The sequence below is a fragment of the Molothrus aeneus genome, chromosome 17, assembly GCF_037042795.1.
Source record: "Molothrus aeneus isolate 106 chromosome 17, BPBGC_Maene_1.0, whole genome shotgun sequence".
Classification (NCBI taxonomy): Eukaryota; Metazoa; Chordata; class Aves; order Passeriformes; family Icteridae; genus Molothrus; species Molothrus aeneus.
This window is the reverse complement of record NC_089662.1, coordinates 5,559,959-5,569,875: the sequence shown is the minus strand read 5'-3', so window position 1 is coordinate 5,569,875 and position 9,917 is coordinate 5,559,959. Positions and strand designations below refer to the sequence as shown.

At 52.7% G+C, this 9,917-nt stretch overlaps 1 protein-coding gene across 1 annotated transcript; it reads left to right on the top strand.

The window, feature by feature from the left end:
- The first annotated feature begins 1,207 nt into the window (after nucleotides 1-1,207).
- Nucleotides 1,208-4,811, top strand: MAFB (MAF bZIP transcription factor B). Its single transcript, XM_066561407.1, has 2 exons — nucleotides 1,208-2,724; nucleotides 2,906-4,811. Exons 1-2 carry the CDS (start codon nucleotides 1,793-1,795, stop codon nucleotides 2,964-2,966), a joined length of 993 nt encoding a protein of 330 aa, XP_066417504.1. The 5' UTR covers nucleotides 1,208-1,792; the 3' UTR covers nucleotides 2,967-4,811.
- The last annotated feature ends 5,106 nt before the right edge of the window (nucleotides 4,812-9,917 follow it).

Genomic DNA, 9,917 nt, shown 5'->3' with positions numbered 1-9,917 from the left:
GAGGCGGTGCCGCTCCCGCATCTCTCGGGTCCAGCTCGCCCGTCCCCTTTTTCCGGCTGTTTTCTCCCGCTGAAAAGCGCTGTTATTCTGAAAATGGACACTTGGAGTCGCACTTTCTGTCTGTTTGAGCATGAGAGCCGTGTAAAAAGAAGCCCTAATCTCCCTTAATCGTTACAAAATGTTAAAAAAAAAATCCTGTTACCGGACCAAAAAAAAAAAAAAAAAAAAAAAAAAAAAGAAAGAAACCGAAAAAACCTTACAAACCGAATACTCCTTTGCATGCAGTCACTCTCTCAGGGAACAGCAGAGGAAAGCAAACACGGTCCCCTCAGAACCGAAATGTAATTATATTTTCTCCCTTCTCTCCCTAATATTTGCGATTGTCTGTGTCAATGCCTTTGCTTTACTTTAGGGAGAGATTTGTTTCCTCTAACCGGGAGGGTTTCCCCGGTTGTACACGAAGCGCTGACAGCCCTGTGCAGCCGGAGCTTCCCTCGCTGCCGGCTCCCCGCTCATCCCCCTCGGCGCCTCCCGCAGCCCCGCACTCGCTCCCGGCCGGACCCGCTGCGCGATCGCGGCCGCTTTCCCTCACTGCGTTCGCACCGGGGCCGCTTACATAAAGTTGGAAGGGTGGATGCGTGTGCGTGGCATGGGGGGAAGCTCGTTGCCTTGAGATCCACTACGGGACGGCAGCGGGCAAAAAGGGGCACTTTGTTATATTTAGAACAAAGGGACGGGCAGGATATCCCCGAGTCCCCCTCCTTTGTGGGCTGCAGAGGCCGAAAAGGATGGGAGGAAGGGAGCAGAGAGAAATAAATAAATAAATAAATAAACGGCTAAATAAATAAATAAGTGGGAAGGCGCGGGTGCTGGAGGGGGAGCCGGGGAGAGCCCGGAGGTGCGGGCTGGGAGCGGCGGGCGCTCAGCTGGCGCTGCGGAGCTGTCACGGCGCGGCCCGGCCCCGCCCGGCCCCGCCGCCGCGCTGCCATTGGCGCGGCCGCCGCCGGCCCCGGCCCCCGCCGCGCTCTCGGCGGGCACGGCCGTATAAGAAGCCAAGGGGGGCTGCACTGTGATCACAGCTGCACAACGAGCGCTGGCGGCGGCAGCTACAGCAGAGACCTGGGCGCTGTGCTCGTCTCCCCCTTCTCCTCCTTTTTTTTTTTTTTTTTTTTTTTCCTCCTCCTTCCCCTCCTTCCTCCCCTTTTTTCCCTCCCCTTCGCCTGCGCTGCCAGAGCCACCGAAACTCCCGTGCAGAGCCCCGCCGCCGCCGGTAGCCCGTGCGCTGCCCCGGCGCTCGCTCGGGCTGGAAAGTTGCGGCAGGCTCCGGGCTCGGCTGCCGCGGGGAGGGGGCTCCGGACTTACAAAACCCGGCCGGGGGCACGGGCTGGGCGTTCGCACCGACCTTCTTCCTGCACAGAGCCGAAGGCAGCATCTTTGTTTTGTTTTGCTTTTGCCCTTCCTGCTACCGCTCCTTTCTCCTTGCGGCCGGGCGCCTCGGAGCCGGGAGCTGCCGCAGCCCGCGGTGCGGGGCGATCGCTGACACCGCCAGCCAGGAGCCAGCCAGGCGGCCCCGGGGGCCGGCTCGTCCTTGGCTTTGTTGCTCCGGACTGAAGAAGCCCCAGAAGCCCCGGGAGAAGGAGGCGGCGGAGGAGGGGGAGCAGAGGAAAGGAAGCGAGAGCTGAAAGCCAAAGTTGGTTTGGAATAGGAGAGCGCGGCCAGCCCCTCTGCCAGACTGCGCGCTGGGGTGAAGCCTCCAGCCCCCTCCGCCGGGAGAGGTGCCCGCAAGACAGCGATGGCCGGAGAGCTCAGCATCGGAGCCGAGCTGCCCACTAGCCCGCTGGCCATGGAGTACGTGAACGACTTCGACTTGATGAAGTTCGACGTGAAGAAGGAGCCCCTGGGCAGGAGCGACCGCTCGGGCAGGCACTGCACCCGCCTGCAGCCGGCCGGCTCCGTCTCCTCCACCCCCATCAGCACCCCCTGCAGCTCCGTGCCCTCCTCGCCCAGCTTCAGCCCCACCGAGCAGAAGACCCACTTGGAGGACCTGTACTGGATGGCCAACAGCTACCAGCAGATGAACCCCGAGGCGCTGAACCTCACCCCAGAGGACGCTGTCGAAGCCCTCATTGGGTCCCACCAGGTGTCCCAGCAGCTGCAGGGCTTCGAGGGCTTCCGGGCCCACCACCACCACCATCATCACCATCACCAACACCACCACCAGTATCCCGCAGTCACTCACGAAGACCTGGCCGGCAGCGGGCACCCTCACCATCACCACCATCATCACCACCAGGCCTCTCCCACTCCCTCTACCTCCTCCAGCTCCTCCCAGCAGCTCCAGAACTCGCACCAGCAGCATCCCCCCTCCAGCAGCGTGGAGGACCGGTTCTCAGATGACCAGCTGGTCTCCATGTCCGTGAGGGAGCTCAACAGGCACCTCCGAGGCTTCACCAAAGACGAGGTGATCCGCCTCAAGCAGAAGAGGAGGACCTTGAAGAACAGGGGCTATGCCCAGTCCTGCAGGTACAAACGTGTCCAGCAGAAACACCACCTGGAGAACGAAAAGACGCAGCTCATTCAGCAGGTGGAACAGCTCAAGCAAGAAGTGACCCGGCTCGCCAGAGAGAGAGACGCCTACAAGCTCAAGTGTGAGAAACTTGCCAGCAACGGCTTCAGAGAGGCCGGCTCCACCAGTGACAACCCGTCTTCCCCTGAGTTCTTCATGTGAGTGCTTAACAAAAATAATTAAAAAACAAACAAAAACCCCCCACCCCCCCAAACCTGACCCCTGTCACCTTCCCCCCCTGCTCCCATCCTCCTCTGACATCTCCATCCATCCGTCTGCTTGACTAGAGAGAAAGGAGGAGAGAAAAATAGAGACTTGATTTTTTTTTTTCTTTTGCAGCATCCAGTCTTCTAGAGTAGCTGTGGGAAAAGTAGGCTGGGGGTGGGGATGGGAGAGGTAAAGTGCAACTTTTTGACTTTCGTGTGCAAGTTAGAGGGAGAGAGACAGAGGCAAAGGAGAAAAGGACAAGTGAAGCGTTTTATAGATCACTTGCTTGCAGAGTGAGATGGACTTTAAAAGAATAATAATAAAAAAGGACAATGAACAAGCCATCTATAACATACTGTCTGCTTGGAAAGAGAGAGGACATATACAGCACCATCTCATGCACAATTTACCTGCTTGGAAAAAGAGAATAAATAAAAAGGACAATATATGCAAACTCTTCATATATTGCCTGCTTTGAGAAATAAGTTACAGGACTCAGATGGGACATTCAATCTAAGAAAAGAAAGAATGAAAGAAAGAAAAAAAAACTCATCAGTTTTATTGCCTGCTTGATTATATAGAAAAATACGAAAATCTGCATTAAAAATATTAATCCTGCATGCTGGACATGTATGGTAATAATTTCTATTTTGTACCATTTTCTTGTTTAACTATAGCATGTTGATCATCGATCATAGATTTCTGTTGTTGTTTTGTTTCATCAATAAGAAAAGCATCACAAGTTATCGAACTTTTTACTGCTTGTGCAGTTTTGTTCGTTGGTTTTGCTCTTGTTTTCTTTTATGGTTGTTAGCTTGTAAATATCTGCTACTTCAAACCGTACAGGAGAAAAATACACAAAAAACAAAATAACATTTCAGCAGGCTGGTTATACGGTTTGTTTGGTGTTAAAGAGATACTTAAAAAGTTATGGGCATTTTGCATTAGAAAAAAAACCAACTTTGTATATCTGGTGCACTTTTAAGTTGTATTTTTTTTTTTGTTAGTTTTCATTTTGGTTTTTGTTTGTTGGGGCAGAAGCAAAAACGCCTGAATGGCATTGACAAACCTAAACTTACCAGGGAAAAACCCTCCTCGGTCACTAGAACCTACTCCATGCCTTAAAGTGGCAGCGAAGCTCTTTCCTCCAGGACAATTCCCAGCCTGAGCGGTTACGCTTGGCCAGATAATTTCCCTTCTGATTGTACACTCAGGAAGAGAAGGACGGACGAGACACCAGTTCCATTAAAAAAAAAAAAACAACTGCCCCTAGATTTTCGGTGAATAAAGAGAGAAAACAACCCCAAACCCTCCTCGTTACGAGTCAAGTTGTGATAGCAGCGAGGGCTCCGTGTCGCCACTGAAGTTGGGTTTCTCAATGGCAGCAGCTGATGAGTGGGCTGGGAAAGCATTTAAATCTAAAACTTTTTTTTAAGAAGACATACTGCAACTTTTAAGTGTATTCTTTTGCAATGATTTGTAATCTGCTTCTCTGCTTCCCTATGCAGCGAGTGAAAGTTTTAGCCAAAATTTATTTGCAGTTGTATAGTAGTAGTAGTTTGGAGTCTTATGGGTGTTTTTATTACTTTTTTTTTCCTCCTGCAGGTCAGTAAAAGGATTTACGTTGCACTGACAAAAATACCAAAATGAAAACTTATTTTTTAGTTTCCTTTTAGGATAGCTGGCACTGCTGGCCGGATGCATTTTAAGTTTGTATTAGTTTATAAATTAACAGTAATAACAAGATTGTAATGAACAGCATGGTGCTTGCAGTTTTAAATATTGTGGATATTAGTCATGCATCAGAAAACGATCTTTGGTTTTTACTGATTCAACTGTGTTGAAATCAAAACATTGCAGCAGCGGAAAAAAATTGTTTTTATTTCATGTAAAGTTCTGAAGGGATCAATTTCAAATCCTGCTTATGATATGAAAAATATTAAAAAACCTGGTCTATTGTAGTTTTATTCAGACTGGTTTCTGTTTTTGGTTATTAAAATTGTTTCCTATTTTGCTTATTAAAATCATTGAAATGGTATTTCTTGGAGGGACCTGCTTCTCTGACGTCTCGTGTTCCCAAAAAAAAAAAAGGAAAAGTTGTGGCCCCGTCCCTGCCGGGTTTGTGGGGGGCTGCGGCTCGGGGCGGGGAGCGGGGCTGCTTTGCCCCCTCGGGAGCGCTGCTGCTCGCAGGGCAGGAGCGCTCAGCCTTCCCCCTTTCCCCCTGCCCTGCTCGGGTCGGAGCTCGCCCTTGGCAGGGGGAGCATCACCCCAGCCCCTCGGGGCGAGCGGAGCGCCGGGCCCGGCTGTGCCGGGGGGTCGGCCCGGAGCTCCCGCCGGGAGCGGGACTGCCCGGCCCGGCCGGGTGGGACATGGGGAGCCCTGACAGCAGGCACTGTCTTTCCTAAGGTTTTCTTTTCTTTTTTCTTTCTTTCCCCCCCCCCCCCTTTTTTTTTTTTTTCATTAGAAAAGGAAAGGACTTGGACAAGTCCGTCCTTTCCCCAGTTCCCTTGGGAGTCGGGTTGCCCATTCACTTCCCTTCTCTCCATCTGCACACTGTATTTATTCCGTTTTGGGGTTGTTGGTTTTTTATTTTTCCTCCCCCCGAAGGCTCCTTAGATGCATGTGGAGAAGGGGACAGGTCTCTCCGCGCCACCCCCCAGCGCTCAGCACCTCGCAACTCCACCGCCGTGCCTCAGCTGCTCTCGCTGCAATAACCACACAGCTCCCTAAACTGAAGGAGGAGGAGGTTAAAAATCGCCCCCAGTCCTTGCCTAGGTGTGGGAAAGGGACTCTCCGAGTCGCAGCGTGTCTGAACGCTGCTGCTCTCAGTGTATGAAAGCGGTGTTGAACTTTAAGTCCTTCCTAAAAACAAAATCCGTGCTATCCCACAGCCAGAAAAAAGAGGTTCTCTCTGCCCTGCCCCTCGTCCCAGCAGCAGCGAGCTGTTCTTTGCGGGGATGGCATAAAGCGCCTTTGAAGAATAAACAGGTTAAGGACAGAATGTGGAAAAGAAATAATTTAAAACCAAATGCAGCGACTTAAAACAAACCCCCCCTCTTAAATCCCATCCGCATCCCTGCCTTGTCAGAGCCAGCTGGGCCAGCCACCGAGCTGGGGGAGCTTGGAAGGGGCCGGGGCCCGTCCCAGCCCCCCGGCTACATGAGTCAGGCCCGGAGAACAAGCTCGTAGCCTGCTGCCCTGCCAAGGGGGGACAGGAGTTTGCAGAGGAAAAGGCTGGGAGAGCCTGGCTTTCCCTGTATAGCCTCCCCCCTTGCCAGTAAATGCTATGGCTGCAGAAAGCCTGAGAGGAATATTGTTTGTGGGAACTGCCACCGCATATTAATGTCCCCTCATGCATGCATTGAATAAATCACTAGGGCTAATTGAACAACAACAACAACGAAAAAAAAGTAGGAAAAACAGGCCTTAGAAAAGCCCTCCAGATTCCCACCACAGAACGGTGTCAGCGGCGGGGCAGCCCCGCGGCACGGCCCGGGCGGCCGGGGCTCTGCTGGCCCGCCACCGCTCCTGGCTTTAATTTATTCCTTTTAAAAGAAAAGAAAAACGCAACCGAGTCGCACCGGGCACAGCCCGGGTCGGTGGGACCGGGACCGGCCGGGCTCGGCCCTCGGGCGCTGCGAGGAGCAGGCTCGGGGCCGGGGGTCCCTCGGCCGGGGTCGGGCCGGCTCCTGTGTCCGCACAGGCGGCTTGAGGGGGCTTTGGCACACCGAGGGGCCAAAACCCACCCGCACCGGTGCTCGCCCGGCCTGCGGCTGGGCAGGCTCTGCCCGGAGGGTACCGGGGTGGGCATCACCCGCCTGTGCCCGCTGCCGGCACCCCCGGCAGAGCCCAGCAGCGAGGGGGGACCCGTCCCTCTCCCGGCAGAGCCCAGCAGCGAGGGGGGACCCCTCCCCTCCCCCGGCACCTCCGGCAGCAGCAGAGCCCAGCAGCGAGGGGGGACCCCTCCCCTCCCCTCGGCTCTCTCGCCTATTGCCATCCGCGGGTATCCACTTTTATCTCTCGCCCTTCATCACCGATCGGAGGAGGGCTGACACGAGACGGGGGCACCGCGAAGAGGAGCTACTTGATGCCAAGGGAAAACTCCTCTTTTCCCTCCTTTTCCTCCCGGGACCGGCCTACCCGCAGGGTGCTCCCCCGGCAGCGGGGGCTCTGCGGGTCAGCTCGGGGCCGCTCCCCGCTTGCCCCGGAGCGCGGAGTTGTTGCTGTCAGCAGCGGGGGACAGAGCGTGCATCCTGCCCAAGCCCCTCTTCTCCTCCCGCTCCGGCCGTGCTGCTTGGCTGGCGGCTCCTCTGCCCGTCCTTTGCGCCACTTGTCCCCACGCACCCCTGGCCAGGGCCGGGGTCCAGCGCCGCTCCCGGAGCTGTGGCAGCTCCAGCCGGCCCGGGAGTCCCCGGGCTCGGAGGAGGCCGGAGCGGCAGCTGCTGCCCGGCTCGGAGGGGCCGAGAGCTGAGCACCTCCCGCTCCGGGAACCGGGCGGGCCGCCCGGCACTCGCCCTCGGCGCTCTCCGCAGCGAAGATGCTGCAAATTGTCTCCCCAAAAGCCAGGTGTAAAGGCCCTCACCCCGAGTCTCGCCTCGAAACCTTGGAGAGGATGGGGTCGGGGTGGCAGAGAGACAGGACCGGACTCGGACTGCGCCGGGACTGGGACAGGGACCGCGCACGCCGGGCCCGAGCAGGGGTTCGGGGGCTCTGGGATGCTCTGGGAGCAGAAGCGGCGGAGCCTTTGCGGCCATGGGAGACCCCCGAGGGCAGCCCCGCACCCCGCGGATGATGGGGCGTATGACGGGGAAGGGCCCAAGGTTTGCCCCGCTAAATTTGACTGCCGGACGGCGGTTCACTATGTGATTTCATGTAGAGCAGGACCATTCCCTTCAGTGAAAATCATATTATTTTGTTTGATTTCGCAGTTTGGTAAGAGCTGTTGCTAACAGCCAGAGCGAGGTCCGCACCCCCCGCCGGGACAGAGGTGACGACCGGCTACGGCTGCTCCCAGAATTGAACGAGACACTCAGACAGGAAACACAATTGGCAACAGCCCCCCCTCTCCCCCCATTTACTGACCCAGAGCTTACAGACTACCGCTGCCAGCCGTTTAATAGACTCCTCTCAATATTCCCTTCCCTCCTCCCCTCCAGGAGAGTGTATAAAGCTGATTGTCTTTAATTCCAAAACAGAGACATCTAAGACTAAAAGGACGTTTTGAACTAAAGATAGAAACATCACTCTAAGACTTTCCAGAGATGCTGAGCGCTGCTGCCGGCCGGCAGATGTGTTGCTCCGTATTGAGGTGGGCAGGCGAGATGTGTTACAAGGATGAGCCAGGGCTTGCGAGATAACTGTTCCCAGCTGGTTTAGGGTTTAATTTTTTTTTTCCTCCCCCCCGCCCCCTTCCCCATTCTCCCTCGGGCTGGCGCAGTGCCCGCCTGGCTCTAGCAGGCTGCTCGCTGCCGTGATTGACAGACCAAGGTCAGGGAAGCTCTTCGGGGCTGGGGGTGTCGGGTTTCGGGGAGGACAGCTAAAACATCCCCAGGCTCGGGGAGCCCTGTCCGGCTCCGCTGCCGCGCAGGTTCCGCGGGGAGCCCGCTGCGTTCCGCCGGCCGCGGAGCTGCCGAGCGCCCGGCTGCGCTGCCAGCATCCTCCCCGCCTCGGCTCCCGGGCTCCCTTTTGGGTGTATTTTTTTTAATCTTTATTTGGACAAGTTTCAATTTTCTTTCTTTCTTTCTTTCTTTCTTTCTTTCTTTCTTTCTTTCTTTCTTTCTTTCTTTCTTTCTTTCTTTCTTTCTTTCTTTCTTTCTTTCTTTCTTTCTTTCTTTCTTTCTTTCTTTCTTTCTTTCTTTCTTTCTTTCTTTCTCTCTTTCTCTCTTTCTCTCTTTCTCTCTTTCTCTCTTTCTCTCTTTCTCTCTTTCTTTCTTTCTCTCTCTCTCTTTCTTTCTTTCTCTCTCTTTCTCTCTCTCTTTCTCACTTTCTTTCTTTCTCTCTTTCTTTCTCTCTTTCTCACTTTCTTTCTTTCTCTCTTTCTTTCTCTCTTTCTCTTCCTTTCTCTCTTCTCTTTTTTCTCTCTCTTTTTTCTCTCTCTTTTGCTCTTTTTCACTCTCTCTTTCTCCCTTTCTATTCCTCTCTTCTTTTCCCCTTTCTATTCCTCTCTATTTCTCTTTTTCTCTCTTTTTCTCCCTTTCTTTTTCTCCCCCTTTTTTTCCCCTTTTAACTCATGATGGTTCACCCCATTAGGGTTGCATTAAATCCGAAGTTATGTAGGTACACACACACACACACACACACACACACACACTGTAAATAGCTTATTGCATAATCCTGCATGGTGTGTTCAGTAATACTGCATGCAGTGGTCTGGTAGGATCCCACACTGGATTTCTGTTTCATGCAAGAAGAAGATCAAGAAGAGGGGGGTTAAAAAACCTTTCAAGCTCTGCCTTTTCTTGATTTTTAAAAGGTGGCTTTCAGTAGTAAATTCTGAATGCAGCAGAACGTGCTGCAAAATGTTTTCTTGCTAATGCATCCAGGAGAGGGAAGACCCAATTTATATTTGAGAGCTGGTCCTGTGCATCACAGTGTGTGGAACTGTTAGAAATGGACTGTGGTGTACTTGAGACCAAAGGTACTGCAAATCCTTTGCCTTGAACAGAACCACTCCAATGGGGGCTTTGTATTTACAGTTTTGCCACAATATGATTTGAACAAACACTGCAGTAAAGAGGGTAAAAATCACTCCACATAGAGAAAGTGACATGTTTTCTGTCCAAAGGAGCCTGCTGGTAGGTTTTAGAGATAGGTGTCCTCTGTCCTCCCCGTTTTTTTATTACCCCTTTTGAAGTTTCACTGTTTGTCTTAAGGCACAGATTCAAAACACTGCATTTCCACTTTATACATGTGTTCTCTTAAAAGATTTGTTTAGACAAGGAAACCAATGCTAAGTGTTCTCACTTGAAAGAAATTAAATATATAGAATGATAAGCTGCTGCTAAAATATATAAAAAACACTTAAATTAATAATAAGAACTTGTTCTGAGGCAAAATTCAATTTTACTTCCTATTATGCAATCTTTGCATGTAAAGTTGCTTTAATGCAAAATAGCAGCTCATCAAAAATTCTGTTTTATTGGTA

Excerpts from the sequence above, each read along its gene's own strand:
- MAFB (XM_066561407.1), top strand. The coding sequence starts at position 1,793 with ATGGCCGGAGAGCTCAGCATCGGAGCCGAGCTGCCCACTAGCCCGCTG. Across the intron at positions 2,725-2,905 it reads TCTTCCCCTGAGTTCTTCAT|CATCCAGTCTTCTAGAGTAG; the intron begins GTGAGTGCTTAA and ends TTTCTTTTGCAG.